Source organism: Prionailurus viverrinus, chromosome F1 (genome assembly GCF_022837055.1).
Source record: "Prionailurus viverrinus isolate Anna chromosome F1, UM_Priviv_1.0, whole genome shotgun sequence".
Classification (NCBI taxonomy): Eukaryota; Metazoa; Chordata; class Mammalia; order Carnivora; family Felidae; genus Prionailurus; species Prionailurus viverrinus.
In genome coordinates, this window is record NC_062577.1 from 6,913,731 (window position 1) to 6,933,450 (window position 19,720).

The 19,720-nt window shown below is 38.6% G+C and overlaps 1 protein-coding gene across 1 annotated transcript in view; it reads right to left on the reverse strand.

Moving 5' to 3' along the window:
* FMN2 (formin 2) overlaps window positions 1–19,720 on the reverse strand; it is a 393,365-nt gene that overhangs the window by 199,021 nt on the left and 174,624 nt on the right. The window contains exon 8 of the mRNA XM_047841608.1: window positions 3,594–3,681. Within this exon, the coding sequence (XP_047697564.1) occupies window positions 3,594–3,681 (88 nt within the window). The remainder of the gene's footprint in view (window positions 1–3,593; window positions 3,682–19,720) is intronic.

Genomic DNA, 19,720 nt, shown 5'->3' on the forward strand with positions numbered 1-19,720 from the left:
AGGTATCCAGGTTTGGATGGTAAATTATGTGGATATTCTGCCTCATAGTGAGACGGGGTGGGGTAAAACTGAGCCTTATGAAACTTGAAATTGCCCTGCAGCTACTGTTTCCCACTAAAATGGACCCGGAGCTGCGAATACCACACTGACTCCCAAAATATGGATGGAATGCTGTATAGAAACTTCAGTCTCTTTTAACAAAACTCAACTACAGAGCTGGAGGACACTCTCATAATACCAACTTCTGAAAATAATGGGCTAGATGATTTGAATCAATCCTCCCATGAGAACAATTTAAAATGCTGGATAAAATATATTTATAAAATTGTTTAAAAGCATCAAAAATCAGTCAAGATAGGAATTATCATGCTAAACAAGAGTATATAAGAAAATGAGCCAGTTCATAAAGTGCTTTAGCCCTATCCCAACAAATCTGCACTTTCTGTTGACAGCCTAATGGAGCCAAAAGCCAGATATCAAAGCTCAGGGTCCACCCAAAGCACAGATACTAGACCCATCTGACAATAAACTGGGACTCCAAAGGAAACCAACTATGCAGTGGATAAGCAGTTAGCATTGCCTCAGGGGATCCCTTGAGCTTGATTTAAGGAAATCCTAAACCCATAGTGACCCTAAGGCCCTAGAAAAGAAAGGAAAATCCGTTCTAAAAAGTACATTCATCCTAGACTTTAAATTATTCTAAACCATTGGAGTGGTCTTTTTTTTTTTTTTCTTCAGAGGTGGCACACCACAGTTTCACCCTTTCCACTGTAAAACTGCTGTAATGTACAGGATAGCTTAGAAGTTACCAGACACATTTACAACTGTATTAGAACAACTCAGGTCTTCACTGCAACATTTGTGTGCACATGTGCATGCGCGCGCGCGCACACACACACACACACACACACACACACACACACACACAGTTAATCATTTGGGACTGTCTCACTTGTAATGCCATATTAGTAAACTTAGTCAAGAAACAGATCCCTTCTCTCCTCTCTGCCCTTTGACTCTATTTAACACTGAGGACTCTATGTGTGCCATTGTAGAAAAAAACCTACCTTTACCTCCCTTTGAGTCTGAGCAGGATGTGGTGCTTAGTGGATGTAGAGGCAAGACCACGATTAGATGTTTGGCACCCCTAATCTAAACCTTCCACATTAATTACTCTTACACAGCACTTTAAAAATAGAAGCATTACAAAGTAAGCTCAACTCTAACCTTTCCTAGAGTTTCGGTGAGGGAGAAGGGAAAGAGAGAAAATAATTCCTGCTGCTTTTTACAATATTACATATACTTTGTTTTCAAGATACCGATGCTGTTTGTAGAAAAAGGACAATCTTGAAGGAGCAGCTCATATGAATGAAAAGAACAGGACCAGCGAGTGAAGAAGGCTGGGTACAAGTTCAGCCTGTTCCATTAACATGCTTTGTGACATCGAAAAAGAAACCTGACCACCAAACGATCTTAGTTTGCTCTTCTATAAGATGACACTGGAGGTCTGGATAAATTCTGTGGCTGCTTCTACAACCGAAATCAATGATGTTTACGCTTCTGTGGATTTCTCAGTGGAGGCATATCCTGATAGAAGTCAAGTTTATTCTAGAGGCCACAAGTGATTCACACATGTAAATCATGGTCCCAGACACCATACTGAGACAGAACAGGACTTTATTCACTGAAAGGCACACCACTTGCTTCTTCAGACTTAAATTCTAAGGCGGCTGTTTTTTTTAGAAAACCATGTGCAGGGTTTCAAAGTGATTCAAGCAATCACTTCACATCCTAATAGGATAAAGTTTATGCATAATTCTGTGTGACCCTTCAACTACTGACGTTCATGCCATGTTATTGTTAGCGTTGCATGTTAAGCTAGCAAATTTTCAATGAACTCTCACTGGCGTTACCACAGACGCAGATGTTAGGCGGACTCCTTTGTTCATAAGGTTCTCATTATTAACTCAGCCCGGATTGAATATTTGACTGAAGGAAAGGACCATATCATTATTTTCAGATTTCATTCTATGACTTAACTGGGCTACATCTGCCAGCTTGAGAAACGCCAAGTACTTCTCGGCGCCAGCCTTGGTGTCCTGTTCTATGACTACTACCCCCAATGCTTCAGTTTGAGGAAGCCTCCTCACCATCAAAACAGTTTAATAAAAACTTAAATTATGATTAAGAGTTACTCATCAGTTGACAGGACATACCAGGCTTGTACTATTTATGAATGATTCCACAAGATATTTTAAAGCTAACAAATAGAATCCGCATTCATAAAGGGGTAAGCTAGAAAGCCAGTTGAATGTTTCCATGATTTATAGAGTCTGTGTTCTACTTGAAGCCATATTTCTTTACTAGGTAAACTGGCATGCCATTGGATGAGTCAATCTGCTTTAAATCTATTCTAAGGCTCTGGACAGCTTATGGATCGTTCTGAATATAAATTTAATTCCTTTATTCACCTTGGGCAACATCTCTTAGCATAAATGTGATAGGAAGATATGGAATAGGAATGGCTGTTAATTATAGGCTATGATTCAAATATTTAAAATATTGACACTACAGCCACTTAGAAAATGTTAAAATCACCCTGACTCCAAACACAGAAAATATTTTATAAGCCTGGGTAAAGATATAAATTAAAACGACATAAAAGAAATAACAAAAGGTCATGATATTACTGCTTCCATGTATATGGATCACTAACAATAATATAAGTGGGCAAGAATCATTTGAAACCATCTTTGATGGTTATTAGAAAAAATAACTATGCATAGAAAAACCCACAGGTTTACGTACAGTCATCCCAAATAATTGAAAGAAGAGGGGCAGCTTTCCACCCTAAAAATTTATAAATAATAAATTTGCTTTAGCAATTCTTTCACCAACTCATCATATCTCAGAGGAAGACTAAGAGAACATGCCCCCTTGTCCATCCAATGATTTATAGACATCTGTGACAAATGATCATTCAACCTCTTGAACACTTTTCAGTTTTAATTACTATACATGGCAATCCAGTCTACTGTTTGACATCTCTAATCATAAAAACATTCTTAAAACAACAACAATCAAAACAAGCATCCATGTAACTCCTACACTGGTTGAAGCCAACCTTTTAAAAAATTTATGTTAGCTCATCAAACACTTGAGACTCAAGTCCCAATATATTTCTCTCTCCAATACACTATCTCTAGCTATTTTCAGTGGCTGAGACCTACCTCATTATTATCCTGTTTATCAGTCACTCTTTGAGAATGGCATCCAGAAGTAAATACCTCAGATAAAGTCTAATTAGTTACAGGGCACAGTGAGACCACTATTTATGATGAATCAAAAATCAAATTTTATTAATGCATACTAAATAGGTCACATGAGAATTAGGCTTTTAGCAAGATACAGAAACAACACAAAAGCCAAGGTACGAGTAGCCCTTCCAGAGACGATCATGGAAGAAAGATCGGTAGCATTCATACTAATCTCAATATAACTCTAAATACTCTAAATAACTTCACCACCAAAATATCACATCCTTCTGCCCAAAATCGGGTATTCAAAAGCTGAATCTTCAGTTTTATACTTACCATGTTGTATATCTTTCATATCTAAGTGAAGGCTAGACATTAATATTCCAACTGCTTGTGACCTTTTGTTGCTTAATAACTTGACCACCTGCTCAAAGAAAGGAAAAGAGGGAAATGTTAATTTGAACTCCAATGATATGCTTTACTACATGTTATTTTTAATCCTAAGTGAAAAACACGTAACTTAAAGTCATTACGTTACTGCATTACTAAAGTATTCAAAACTGATTTGAACTTTTGTGTTTTATGACTTATACCTTCAAATCCACCATATTCACCCATAAGCCTCAATAGCATGCTGTTTACTAGTCTTTTAAGAATGGGATCTGTCAACAAGTAAAATTTCTAATAGTTTAGAAGATTAGTTTCATCTCTGTGAAAAAACAATTACACATTTGATAATTTGCAGCCTGAGATTTGAAGTGTTCCTTTTGTACTGCCGGGCCTTGAAACACTGGTCAACAAGTGAAAGATAAAATCTATACACAGAAAATCCATTTGATCAGACCCATTTGAGGCCAAAATAGAAACTGTGCTTTGATTCTCGTCTTTTAGAAAGCTCACTGCTTTACTGGCAGTCCCTCATGTTCTGCATTTGGCCCACATTTTGTGGAGAACTTTCCAACTAATTAATAGAGGAATACAAGAAGCAAATCCAAAGGGCTATGTCTGCTCAGTCTCTAATCTGGCTTTCTAGGGAGTCCTAAAGAGTCAGTCAATCTGCACACCTCACAAGAAGTTTTCCCAAAATAAAGGTGGGCACATTGTTATTGGACATATACATTTAAAATATGTTTTCCAGACACCACTGATAAATCCTGATTATGAAACCATTATCCCAGGTCCTGATCTTGTGGAGGGCAAAAATTTCTATTTACTCTCTTGGTTTTGTTATAAATCTGCTTAGAAAAACACTGGAGGAAAAGGGAAAAAAAGGTTATGGTCAGATTACCAGAAGTGACAGCTGCCCTAACAGCTATCACATTTGCTGACCTTGTCTTTCTTTTTGGTTTAAGTTGGGCCAATCAGTAAACTAATAAAATAATCATGACCAGCTGTCACACAGAGTCACAAAGTAAAACAATATTCTTAATAGCAATAATAGCATTCTTGGTTCCCCAGCAGGGATGGGGGTGAGGAATAAAACAAAACACTTTCAGAGGACCAACCACACAACCCTCACTTCTGAAAGCTTTCTGTAGAAAGGAATAATACCCCACAAGAGACAGTGCTTCCTCAAAAGAATATATATGTATGTCTATGCACATATGTACACACACATATATTATTCTCTTTTTAATATTTATTTATTTTTGAGAGATAGAGACAGAGTGAGAGTGGGAGAAGATCAGAGAGAGAAGGAGACACAGAATCTGAAGCAGGCACCAGGCTCCGAGCTGTCAGCCCAGAGCCTGATGCAGGGCTCGAAGTCACGAACCGTAAGATCATGACCTGATTTTGATTCTCAATTTCTTCTCTAAACATTTTATTAATTTGCAGCTAAAGTATTAGCTTAGAACTTGAGTGTGAATCCACTCACACCCCCAAGTATTTCCATCAATAGTGTAATCTTCTTCGGAAGTGAACAGAAACATAATATCAGAAAAACAAAAGGCATGTATTCTGTCCTCAAAAACACTTTCTAACTTCAGGTAAATGCAATCTGGGTCCCATCCATGATACTCTGACGAAATTAAGTGCATTTGAATCCATATGTCAGTTGACCTCACTGCAGTGCTGACAGCCTGATCACAACCTCATCGGAAATACTCCATGGCTCCTGCCAGCCCTTCTCAGACCTTTTCAAGGTGAATTATTCTGATTTCACCTTAAATACTGGCATACTTCACAGTTCTGTTCTTAGCACTTTATTCTGTTCACTTTATACCTATGATTTCTCTTCTAGAGATGTACCTGCCCGCACTTATAACTTCATTCTTGTAACTGTATCCCCAATTTTATACTATTCCACTTTCCTAACAGATATCTGCACATAAATTTCCATTGGATATGTTTAAAACCAAACTCATCATCAGTTCCACCCCCAAACCATTCTATCTCCTCTTTTATTCCATATGTTGCGATAAAGGTACCACCATTTTCCATCTACCTACTAAAGTTAGAAATCTAGAAATCAATCTAGACACTTACCTCTACTTCATCTGTATACTCTGGGCTCTTAACAAGTCCTGTCAATCATAACTCCTTTCATATCTTTGGAACCAACCCTTCCTCGTCAACTCTATTGTCAGCATTTATATCTATGTTATATCTCACATAGATCAGTGCAAAAATTTTTGAAGTAGTCTCCCAAATCTAGTACGATAGTTCTCAAAGTGTGTTCCCTGGACCAGCAGGCATGCTCATCACAACAATCACTAGGTTGCACACCTGAAAATCTGGGCATCAGATTTTCATAAACATGTACTTCAAAAAACCTTTTAAGTGATTCTAGAATCACTGATGACTCTCACTGCTTCCTGTCCATTCTTCAAACTGATTTCCAAGTACCATCTCTAAGAATGCTGATATTTGCATGTCATTCCCTTGCTTTTTAAACCTGAGTGGCTCATGTTTACAGGTTAGTCTTTTTTTTTAATTTTTTAATGTTTATTTATTCTTGAGATACAGAGAGAGAGAGAGAGAGAGAGAGTGTGAGTGGGGCAGTTGCAGAGAGAGAGAGAGAGAGAGAGAGAGAGAGAGAGAGAGAGAGAGGCAGAATCTGAAAGAGGCTCCAGGCTCTGAGCTGTCAGCACAGAGCCCAACACAGGGCTGGAAGTCACGGACTGTAAGATCATGACCTGAGCCGAAGTCAGAGGCTTAACTGACGGAGCCACCCAGGTGTCCCTACAGGTTAGTCTTTTGAAAGGTCATATAGACTTTCAGTCCATGAGCAAAGAATATCCTTTATTTGTTTGTGTCATCTTCAATTTCTTTCACTAATTTTTTTGTCGTTTTCAGAGTATAGACTGGAAGAATTAATATTGTTAAAATGCCCATAACCTAAAGCAATCTACAGATTCAATGCAATCCCTATCAAAATACCAATAGAATTTCTCACAGAACCAGAACAAGTAATCCTAAAATTAGCATGAAATCACAAAAGACCCTGAGTAGCCAAACCAATCTTGAAAAAGAAAAACAAAACTGGAGATATCACAATCTCCAGGTTTCAAGACATACTACAAAGCTATAATAACCAAAACAGTATGGTACTGACACTAAAACAGACACAAAGATCAGTGGAACAAAATAGAAAACCTAGAAACAAACCCAAAATCGTATGGTCAATTAATCTATAATAAAGGAGGCAAGCATAGACAATGGGGAAAGATAGTCCCTTCAATAAATGGTGCCAGGAAAACTGGACAGCTACATGCAAAAGAATGAAGCTGGACAACTTTCTTACACCATAGACAAAAATAAACTCAAAGTGTATTAAACACATACATGTGAAACCTGAAACTATAAAGCTCCTAGAAAAACAACATAGGCAGTAATCTCTTTCACACGGGCCCTAGCAACATTTTTCTAGAAATGTCTTCTCTGGCAAGGGAAACAAAAGCAAAAATAAACTATTGGAACTGCACCAAAATAAAAAGCTTTTGCATATAAAGGAAATCATCAATAAAATGAAAAGACAATGTACTGAATTGTAGAAGATATGGGCAAATGGCATATCCAATAAGGGGCTAATATCCAAAATATATAAAGAATTTATATGACTCAACACTCATCATCATCATCATCATCATCATCATCTGATTAAGAAATGTTGGGGGAGTGTGCAGGGGGGCACCTGGGTGGCTCAATCTGTTAAGCGTCCAACTTCGGCTCAGTTCATGATCTCATGGTTCGTGAGTTTGAACCCTGCATTTGTCTCTGTGCTGACAGCTCGGAGCCTGGAGCCTGCTTCGGATTCTCTTTTTCCCTCTCTCCATCCCTTCCCCACTCATGCCCTGTCTCTGTCTTAATAAACGTTAAAAAAAAAAAAAAAGAAAAAAAGAAATGGGCAGGAAACCTAAATAGATATTTTTTCCAGAGAGGACACCCAGATGGTCAAGAGATACATGAAAAGATGTTCAACATCACTGATAATCAAAAAAATGCAAATCAAAACCACAATGAGATATCACCTCGCACCTGTCAGAATGGCTAGTATACAAAAGACAAGAAATAACAAGTGCTGGTGGGGATATGAAGAAAACAGAACTCATATGCACTGTTGGTGAGAATGTAAATTGGTGCAGTCACTGTGGAAAACAGTATTGAGCTTACTTAAAAAATTAAAAATAGGAATACCACATGATCTAGTAATTCAACTACTAGGTATTTACCCAAAGGAGATGAAAACACCAATTTGAAGAGACATATGCACCCCAATGTTTATTGCAGCATTGCTTACAATAGCCAAGATAAGGAAGCAATCCAAGTGTCTACCAACAGATGTGTATACATTTAATGGAATATTACTCAGCCATTAAAAAGAATGAGATCTTGCCATTTTTGACAACATGGATGGACCTATAGGGGATTATTCTAGGTGAACTAAGAGAAAGAAAAATACCATATAATCTCACTTATATATGGAATCTAAAAAAGAAAACAAGTGAACAAACAAATATAGAAATAGACTCATAAACACAGAGAACAAACTATTGATTCTCAGAGAGAAAGAAGGTGGAAGATTGGGATACAGAAGAGAAGTGGGAGATACAGTCTTCTTGTTACGGAATGAATAAATCATGAGAATAAAAGGTATAGAATAAAGAATATAGTCAATGATACTATAACAGTGATGTATAGAGACAGACGGTAGCTATGCTTGTGGTGAGCATAGTATAACATATAAAGATGTTGAGTCACTATGTTGTACACCTGAAATTAATGTAACACTGTGTCAACTATACTTCAATTAAAAAGCAAAATAAAATATCACATAGACTGTGCACTTGCTTTTTGTTACAATTCAAACAAACTTACTACAAGCTGTATTTTACATTTAAATGCCTAAGATTACAGGTAGGAATAATAATTATCCATCATATTCTAGAAGGCATACACACAGGAGAGAACAGATGTCCAAAAGGATCGGTTCTACAGTTCCCTAGGGTGACCCAACCTTTTTATTACAAACCATAGTCTTTATGTATCTTTTTTTTTTAAAGCCACCTGGATAACAAGAACCTGAAACTATCAAACTAGAATGTTCTTAGAATCCAGTGACCACAGGTGCAATGGAGAAGATAGTGAACTCTTAGAAGATGGTCTCAGAAAACTTAGCTGAAAAATGGAAGATGCAGAATTAATAGATTTAGACCCACAAAGTTAGAACATATAGCCAGAGAAGGATTATTTTGAATCTATCTAAATTCACATCAGAATCAGTTAATATTTTTTTTGAGAGAGAGAGAGAGTGCACATGAGCAGGGGAGAAGAGTGGGGGGGAGAGAGAAAGAAACTCAGGCAGACTCTGTGCTTGGCATGGGGCCCAAAACAGGTTCAATCCCACAACCTGGGATCATGACCTGAGCCAAAACCAAGAGATGGACACTCAACTGACTGAACCACCCAGGCAACCCACAGCTAATATTCTTAAGAAAAGTTTTTATCTTAGATTACCCTGGGAGGCAGGACTGTGTAGAGGCTATGAACATGGGACTCTGGAAAATAATGTGGCATTTCTCAAACTTTAATATGCACATTAATTACCTAAAATATTTTTTAAAATGCCTATTCTGATTCTCATGCAGATTAGTTCCAGGAAGGGCTTTCTGAAAAAGCTACTCCAACATTGTAACATTTCAGTTCCCTCATCTAAAAAAATAACGGCACCATCGACTTCAAAAAGCTGCAGTGAGTACTCAGCATAATGTACTTGACACTCTTAGGAATAAACCTAGCAAATAGTGTAGTCACTACAATAGTAATAGCTATAAGAAGTTTAAATACTTAGGAAAGCATTTTATTTTATTATTTTTTTAAGTTTATTTATTTATTTTGAGAGAGAGAGGGTGAGCGGGGGAGGAGCAGAGAGAGAGGGAGACAGAATCCCAAGCAGGCTTTGCACTGCCTGCACAGAGCCTGACACGGGACTTGAACACATGAAACTGTGAGATCATGACATGAGCTGAAACCAAGAATCAGACTTCAACTGACTGAGCCACCCAGGAGCCTACTTAGGAAAGCATTTTAAATGGTTTCTCGGGCCACCTGGGTGACTCAGTCAGTTAAGTGTCCGACTCTTGGTTTCAGCTCAGGTCATGATCTCTTGGTTTGTGAGTCCGAGCCCCGCATTGGGCTCTCTGCTGACAGTGCAGAGCCTGCTTGGATTCTCTCTCTCCCTCTCTGTGCCCTTCCACTGTTCACTCTCTCTCTCTCTCTCAAAATAAATAAATTTAATAAGTAGTTTCTCAAAAATACAATATCTGTCAACTTTTCATTACTCAGTTTAAGTGTGTAGGAGAATTAAAAATCTCTTCCTTTCATTTAATTTCCTAGGAAATCCAGACCTTTATTAGTTCAGAGTAGTTTTCCAGTGGCATCAAAAGACCTCTCCATTAATCCTCTTCCTTAGCATTCTAAATGACCAATGGCACGTCTGCTCTGACCAGGTGCAATATTAGGTCATGGGAAGAGAACAAAGCCCCAGTCAAACTTTCAGAATCCTAGTAGAGTTAATATAACTAGGCTGCATAACTAGAAATGTGTTTTAAATTATTAATTAAGTTTTGGCCTGAATGATTATTGTATCAGCGGATATCATTGGTCCACTTCCGCTGTCCACATTTTTTTTTTTTTTTTAGTTTCTTCATTAAGTTATAAAGTAAGCCAGTACTGGAAACTTGAAGTATGACGATAGAAGCAGCAAAGATAACAAGGATGTGTTCACAAACATTTTTGTAGATTGTTAAACATTAATGTTTCTGTGTTATCTTGAACCCCCATTACCTGGCTGACTGTATGGAAATTTCTAAAGATGGCAGTGTCCCAGGATCCAGTAATCAAATTAATAGGTACACTAAAAGCCTAAGGTTGAGCATGACTTGCAATGAGAAATTCTGAAAACCACCCATTTTCACTAACTTGAGTTTTGTTTTCTTTCTCAACTTGAACCACCGTTCTGTGAAAATGTGCGATAAAATGACAGAGAGAAGTCTTAGTCTCCCCTTTATCTCTTCTTCCCACTGCCCACTCGCCTACCCTTCTCTCCTGGCAAAAGGAGGCAGGGAGAGCACAGGTGAGTCTGATAGGACCATACTGTACATTGTTCAGGCTGTGCTCCACAAAGCTTACAGGGTGAGGGAGGGGAGCCAGCCAGCCCAAGGGAAGGGATAGCTTTCCCTAATTCTAACAAAGAACATTGTGGGTAAGCTGCAACTCTGGGTCAGCATTCCAGCTCCATCACTGGCACATCCTTGGGCATCTTACTAAATCACTTTGAGCCTCATGTCCAGATCTGAAAAATAGAGGGCACACTTGATAAACAGGTTGACAGGAGGATTATGGCAGATATAAAGCAGTGCTACTCAAATCGAGATCCCAGGCTACCGCCAAGTCCTGTGTGTTACCTGCCCAGTAAGAAAGAAATACGTATAGAAATACGTATACGAATAGAAATACGTACTAGAAATTTTACAGCCATATTATGGAGTGATGTTCTATCAATTGAATCTAGATTTTTTTATGTCTTTCTTTGGGCTTTTTTTTTAATATGAAATTTATTGTCAGGTTGGTTTCCATACAACACCCAGTGCTCATCACAACAGGTGCCCTCCTCAATACCCATCACCCACCCCCCCCTCTCTTGCACCACCCCCCCCATCAACCCTCAGATTGTTCTCAGCTTTTAGGAGTCTCTTATGGTTTGGCTCCCTCCCTCTCTAACTTTTTTTTTCCTTCCCATCCCCCATGGTCTTATGTTAAGTTTCTCAGGATCCACATAAGAGTGAAAACATGGTATCCGTCTTTCTCTGTATGACTTATTTCACTTAGCATAACACTTTCCAGTTCCATCCATGTTGCTACAAAAGGCCATATTTCATTCTTTCTCACTGCCACATAGTATTCCATTGTGTACATAAACCACAATTTCTTTATCCATTCATCAGTTGATGGACATTTAGGCTCTTTCCATAATTTGGCTATTGTTGAAAATGCTGCTATAAACATTGGGGTACAAGTGCCCCTATGCATCAGCACTCCTGTATCCCTTGGGTAAATTCCTAGCAGTGCCACTGCTGGGTCATAGGGTAGATCTATTTTTAATTTTTTGAGGAACCTCCACACTGTTTTCCAGAGTGGCTGCACCAATTTGCATTCCCACCAACAGTGCAAGAGGGTTCCCGTTTCTCCACATCCTCTCCAGCATCCATAGTCTCCTGATTTGTTCATTTTAGCCACTCTGACTGGCATGAGACTGGTATCTGAGTGTGGTTTTGACTTGTATTTCCCTGATGAGGAGTGACATTGAGCATCTTTTCATGTGCCTGTTGGCCATCTGAGTGTCCTCTTTAGAATCCCAATCAAAATTGCACCAGCATTCTTCTCAAAGCTAGAACAAGCAATCCTAAAAATTGTATGGAACCATAAAGACCCCGAGTAGCCAAAGTAATATTGAAGAAGAAAACCAAAGCAGGATGCATCACAATCCCAGACTTTAGCCTCTACTACAAAGCTGTAATCATCAAGACAGCATAGTATTGGCACAAAAACAGACACATAGACCAATGGAAGAGAATAGAAACCCCAGAACTAGACCCACAAAAGTCTGGCCAACTAATCTTTGACAAAGCAGGAAAGAATATCCAATGAAAAAAAGACAGTCTTGTTAACAAATGGTGCTGGGAAAATTGGACAGCAACATGCAGAAGATTGAAACTAGACCACTTTCTTACACCATTCACAAAAATAAACTCAAAATGGATGCAGGACCTGAATGTGAGACAGGAAACCATCAAAACCCTAAAGGAGAAAGCAGGAAAAAACCTCTCCAACCTCAGTCGCAGCAATTTCTTACTCGACACATCTCCAAAGGCAAGGGAATTAAAAGCAAAATGAACTATTGCGACCTCTTAAAGATAAAAAGCTTCTGCACTGCAAAGGAAACAATCAACAAAACTAAAAGGCAACCAACGGAATGGGAAAAGATATTTGCAAATAACATATTGGACAAAGGGCTAGCTAGTATCCAAAATCTATAAAGAACTTACCAAACTCTTTGGGCTTTTCTAATTTCATTTCTGTAGTAATTCATATATAATGTATTTTACAAAAGTATCAAAACATAATGGTTTGGGGATTTAAAAACTGGTCCTTCACTAGGACAGCTTGAAGTAAGTATGCTTGGGCAAAGCCCTGCCCCAGGACAAAGGACAGTACTTAGGTGCTACAGACTGTTTGTGTACCCCAAAACATATGTGGAAGCCTGTAGATCATGTGATAGTATTTGGATGTGGAGCCTGAGGGTGGTGATTAGGTCATAAGAGTAGAACTCTCATAAATGGGATTCATGCCCTTATAAAAGAGGACTCAAAGAGACCCTTCATCCCTTCTGCCTAGTGGAGTCGCAGCAGAAAGATGGCTGTCAGGAAGAGGGCTCCATCCCAAATAATGAATCTGCCAGTGCCTTGATCTTGGACTTCCCAGACTGCAGAACTGTGAGAAATAAATCTCTGTTGCTCATTAGCCACAAGTCTATGATATTCTGTTACAGCAGCCTGACTGGACTAAAGCACTGGGAAAGTAAGGCCAGAATGATAAGAAGACTTTGACCCAAAATCTACTCATAATTTGCCATATTTTCCCCTGAAACTTCAGGGTAAAGACAGAAGCCATAACTATCCGTGAGAATGTAGGATCTCAGTGGTCCCCAGATGAAGATCATTTTATTTTTCTGCCTCTGCCCACATCATCCTGGGCACAGTTGAAAAACCCATGTTGCTGGTAAAGTAATAGCTGTTTTACTTTTAAGACATCCAAGGTGAGGGGCACCTTAGTGGCTCAGTTGGTTAAGCATCTGACTCTTGATTTTGGCTAAGGTCATGACCTCATGGTTCATGGGATGGAGCCCCACGTGCTGATAGCACAGAGCCTGCTTGGGATTCTCTCTCTCTCCCTTTCTTTCTCCACCCCTCCCCTGCTCACTCTTTCACTCCCAAAATAAATAAATAAACTTAAAAAAAGACATCCAAGTCAAAAAGTAAAGCAATGGAATATTAATTCACTAAACATTATTATTAGCATTCGTGCCCAGTATAACTCCCACACTTAAAATTAAGGACAAATCCTTAATGAACTCCTTAATGATAGACTTGCAATCAACACATTCATGTCAACATTAGAATAAGCAGAGAACAAAAATGATTGATGAATTCTCCAGAACCATACTATCCAATACTGAATTATTGAACTAGCTCTTATAGCTAGTTGGGTACTTGAAAGTTTGTTTGTTTTAATTTTCATTTTGCCTATCTCTCTACACTTTTTTTTTTTAAGGAGGCCCAGTGTGGAGCCCAACGCAGGACTTAAACTCATGACCCTGAGATCAAGAACTAAGCCCGGACCAAGAGTCTGATGCTTAATGACTGAGCCACCTAGGCACCCCTCTCGCTATGTTTTTTTTTTTTAATATGGCTACTAGAAAATTGAAAATTGTATACGTGCCTTGCATTATATTTCTATTGGGCAGCACTGATCAATAAGATCTAACAAGTTCAGACAAATTACTAAACCCATTTAGCTTGGACCTAGATTTCTTTTTTACCAAGTTCAAAAATAAAGGGAGCTAAAGATAACATCTGTGTCAAAGGTTCCTTGGCTATTGAATAAGCCTCACTTCCAGGTCAGTTAAAACAAAAACAGAAACAAAAACAAAACACCACATGCCAGATTTGTTCCCTATTAGATAGTGTAAGCAAAACAGGTCAAAAGTATACTTTGAGGGAATGACATGACCCAGATGCCAGAATATGAGGCCCCTGAATGAGTTTAGGAAGATTCTTCTTTCCACCACACAATACTCCAGAAAACTGTAACACCGCATATTCAAAATCCTTTCCTTTTAGAATGGATATGAACCTTCCAATTGTAGTGTATACTACTGGTTGATTATTAAAAAATCTAACCTAAATGAAGCTATTTATAGAAATTAAAGTTTTGGTGTTTTGGGGTTTTTTGTTTGTTTTTTGTGGGTTTTTTTTAGTGCTTACAGAACTTGTCTGATCTGTTTTCAAGTGTCAATTTCCCCACTGAAATAGTAGTTAGTAAATAGGCCAGCATAATATCTTCCCTCACACACAACCAGGCAGTTTCTTGAACATATTTCCATACTTTCAACAGAACCTTTCCTTTACTAAATGTGTTCTAAACAATGTCCCTCTGCAACAGACCAGATTCCTTTTGTAGACTAGCCCATCTTATCTGAGGCTCTAAATGGAGCCTAATGTTGGCAAGCTACACATCTTAGCTGAAATTTTTGTTCTGTCCAATAGTCAGCTCTCTCCCCTCATACTCTTGGCTTGGTCCCAGCATCTTTTATTTTTGTCTTCCTTAATTTTTTATCATTTCCGGAATATGTCATGTTTCTCTTCCTGCCTCAGGAAACAATATTTTGCAGCGTATTTGGATGGTTATTTCTCCAATTATTTCCCTGGATTCTTTGTCCGCAGGTCCCATGTTTAAGAACTTATGCCACAAAATCCTCTTGATTATTTAGCAATAGAACTTCTGAGTTTTAGTGATTACATGGCTGGCCAGCTAACACAGCATTTTTCACAGCCTACTTTATACCTAGGTATAGCCATGTGGCCAAGGCAATGCAGAGAACAATAGGGCACTGCGTTAAAAAGGAATCTCGTGGGGCTCTTGGGTGGCTCAGTCAGTTAAGCATTTGACTTCTGCTCAGGGCATGATATCCTGGCTTGTGAGTTCAAGCCCTGTGTTGAGCTCTGTGCTGACAGCTCAGAGCTGGAGACTGCTTCAGATTCTGTGTCTCCTTCTTTCTCTGCCCCTCCCCCATGCATGCTCTATCTCTTTCTCTCTCTCTCAAAAATAAATATATTTTTAAAAAGGAATCTCTTTGCTCTCTACTTCCTATTTTCTTCTTGAATTCTGTTTTAAGGCAGAATTATGGAAATAAGCCATCTTCAACCATAATATACCCTAGGAGAAGTGAAGCCACAAAGGAGCTTGGAAATCAATCTCTGGACAACCTAGTGGAATCAAGTGACTCTACCTGCCCAGACATTTCTGTATAGAGGGAAATGAACTTTCCATCTTTTATAGGTCACAGTAGATGCAGCCAAACCAATATATATTTTTTTATTCTTAATTTTATTTTTTTGCCAAACCAATATTTTACCTAAGGCATCCACTGAGTATAGGCATTCTACTAAACATCAGGGCAAATGCACAGACCAAGGAGATGAAGGAATTAATCATCCTCTGTTCAACTAGCTCTATTCTACAACCCTTGTATTCAGTCAGGGGTACCACCAGCCTGACATCAGTACGGAGACCTTTGACCCATTTCTCCTCTGCATTTCCATATCCGGTCATACATCAAAGTCCACTGATGTTTCCTTATCTTACCTTCCTCTCTTCAACTACCGTCACCCTGCTGCAAGTTCTTTTTACCTCCTCACACAGTATGGGAGCTTCCTGCTTCCAAGTCCTTTGTCCTGCTTCTAGACCACCACCCCATAAAGGCTGCTTTCACCACACCATCCCCTTACCCTTATTTCTCTGCTCTATTTTTCATTGTCAAAATGACAGACTCAGACTACTCCCTGGGCAGAATGTTCAAGTATCATTCCCCAAGGCCACCTTTCTAAACCTCCTCCCATCTCTCATACAAGTCTTACCAGGGCTGAATTAGGACCCTCTTCTTTAGTATCATAAGATTGTATGTTTCCCTACTGTAATTTACACACCATTAAGGAGTTGTTGAGGTAATTCTCACTACAATGCAAGCATCTCCAGACAGAAGCTGTCCAATTGTATGCTTCATTCCCAACAATGATGGATACACTGAGGGCATTCATGCAGGGCAGGGCATGTCTGTTGAATAAGTGAGCCTTGTCTAAAACACTTTGCTTACTTCTGAAGCACTCCCACTCCCTAATCTTGAAAAACAGCTTCCAGTGGCACCTGGGTGGCTCAGTTAAGCATCCGACTATGGATTTTGGCTCAGGTCATGATCTCATGGCTCATGAGTTCAAGCCTCACATTGGGCTCTGTGCTGACAGCATGGAGATTGTTTGGGATTCTCTCTCTCCCTCTTTCTGTCTGCCTCCTACACTCATACACATGCATGTGCTCTCTCTCAAAATAAACAAATAAACTTAAAAAAATAGTTTCCACCCTTACTAGACATCAGAATGACCTAGGAAGTTTCTTAAATAAAGGTTCCCACTTTCCATTTTGAAAAGCCATTTTTCTCTAGAATAAAGCCCTGGAATATACATTCTCTTAAAAACTCCACAGCTAATGGTGATGCAACTCTAGAGAAGTAAGTATTCAAATACTTGCTGATTTAGTTGTGATTCTGCAATGAAACTCAAGTCCAGGACTGAAAGATAAGAATTCATATAATTTGATTCAGAGTCATGTTAAGGCACAGTAGAAAGCCAATGTGAAGTATATATATTATGTAACACAAACCATATTTAAATGATTATTTAATCAGTCCACAATGATGTTTGTTGTGAATTCAGAACTTTTAAAAAAGTATTTTATCTAGTATTCCATGTGGCATAAATAATGAAGCTGATGTATCAAAGGTCTAAACATTAAATATCCAACAAATAGACAACCTGAAGTTGCAGTTTCTAATAATCTATTGAAATCACACACGAAAAGAAAGAAACTAAATAACTTGCTCACAGTCTAAATGCAGAGTCACAGCAAGGGTTTTGTTTCCTAATTCCTAGTCAGGGAGAGTGCATTACTTTCCTCTGAAATGGTTTGTCAGGATCTTGCTGGAAACTGATATTAGATTAGAGGGATAAATGGCCAGATCCAATAAGGCAAATCCTTCTCTGAGTAGGGTAAGATAAGAAGAGTCAACTGCAGAGATTAGGTAGAGGTAAATTCCAAAGCAGAATTATAGAATGTAAAAATCGCTGTTTCTCACACAGATATTAGAGCACAAGTCAGTATATCAAGTGGTGGGCAACCCACTCAAGAACAGATACAAAAAATATCCAAGAATGCTATGATGAGAAAGTAACAAGAGAATAGAAGAAAACAGTAAAAACTGCACAAAAAGCTTAAGAATAGAAGGAGATTCTGAGAGAGTATAATTCCCAGGCTCAGAATTTCTAACAATTTGAAATGTGTGGAGGTAAGAAATCTGTATTTCAGTCCATGCCTCTGCTTAAATTAGCAGCTATATAACTTTGAACAAGTTCTTTATCCAAAGGATCTCAATTTCCCTATCTGTAGAATATAGTTAATAATCCATATGCAGATTTATCCTGGCAATTATGAAATCCATAATTTATGGCAATCAAATACACAACATGAAATATTTTAAAATATAAAACATGTAGCAAATACAAGGTATTGGTGTTAATTAAATAATTCAATAAGTAGCAATTATATTTTATAATGCTATAAAAAGCACTTGAGCTTATTCCAAGAGAAAAAAACAAGCAATAGTAGTAAGTCATAAGGAATAAGCCAAATAAAGTTTGGTAAACTCTAGAATTAAAAGAGAACAATCCACGCATTGGCTAATCCCCACCCCCTAGCAAATTTACAAAGTGTTGTTTCACTAACAATTCCTTAGGTATACTGTTGGTCATCTCATAACTTTGATATGAATTCAGTTTTCTTACTTTGCAAAGATATGGTCATCTCTAGATTTTTGATGCAATGAGAATCAGGAACCAAGAGACTTCTCTGTACTGTCTGATACTATTTGATGAAAACAGCAAACATCTTAAATCTTAACTAGTCTGCACTCAAAAGTAAAGAATGCTCATGTGGGATTTTGCAGAGCAAGAGGTTATCAGGGATTTTTTAAGCCCACGTACACAAGCAAGGGGGACTGCGGTCTTATTTACACTACCACCTTCTCCTATTCTGATTACTGTTAAGCCTCAGGGCAGGGTGGCCAGCCTCACAGACATCCAACAGCATTCCAAGGCACTGCAGCCCAGAGGGAGGTATTGACACTGACCATGCCCAGGAGTGATATCTCCAGACTATCTGGTTGGCACCAGACAATCCTGTCTACTTGGGCAGCTTCAGCACAGTCTGGGAAAGAAAGCAGGTACAGTTTGCTAATTGGGGAGGTATCTGAATCCCTCACTGATCAAGAATCTAGAAGTCAACCTTGAAAATAAAGCATAGTCTACTCTGACAGTGTTTACCTGCTTCTTAACTTAGTCCTGAATGAGTCTCTTGGCCTAGGTGCCACACTACAGTTTAGGTGAGAGCTACCTGCTTTGCCAGACCTGCTTGTGGGTCTGAGTCAACCTCAGAAGGAGACTGATAGCTGTACAATTTGGTAAGGTTACCAGCAGGAACCTATGTGTGCTATCCCAGTCTGTCAACATCTCTCACTTGATTGTCTTCATACACATTTTAGACTTGAGTTTAAAAAGCTGTGTTTCCTGGTTCTAATATAACCTGAATGCTGTTCCTCAACTAAATGGGTTAACTGTTTCAACCTCTCCTGGCACCAGCTTCCTGGTTTCTGCTTTTATTCTCATTTAGTCCAAGATCCTAACACCAGTCTCCGGGTCCCATATCCTAGGCTGTCCCAACTATGAGTATGTGGGACATCTCACCAAATGAAAACTACTCTCTACCTGGATCTCCATGGTTTCTCAATAATGATATCTCACTCTGCTTATCTTTTGCCATTTGTACACCAGTATAAGGCATAATATCAGAAATCAAGTCAAACACAAAATATATCATTAAAAACAGCAAATGTGTGTTACATAAAAGTAATTTGATAAACTCTAAGAAACATGTGTCATTCCTTGTTTTGACAAAGGTGTTCTCAAACAGTGGTAGCTACCTAACCTACAAGATCAGTCACATTTACCCACTCAGGTTGACCCTTCTCTCCTGCACCTTAGAATGCAGGCAGGTAAAGAAGAGGAACAGAGCCA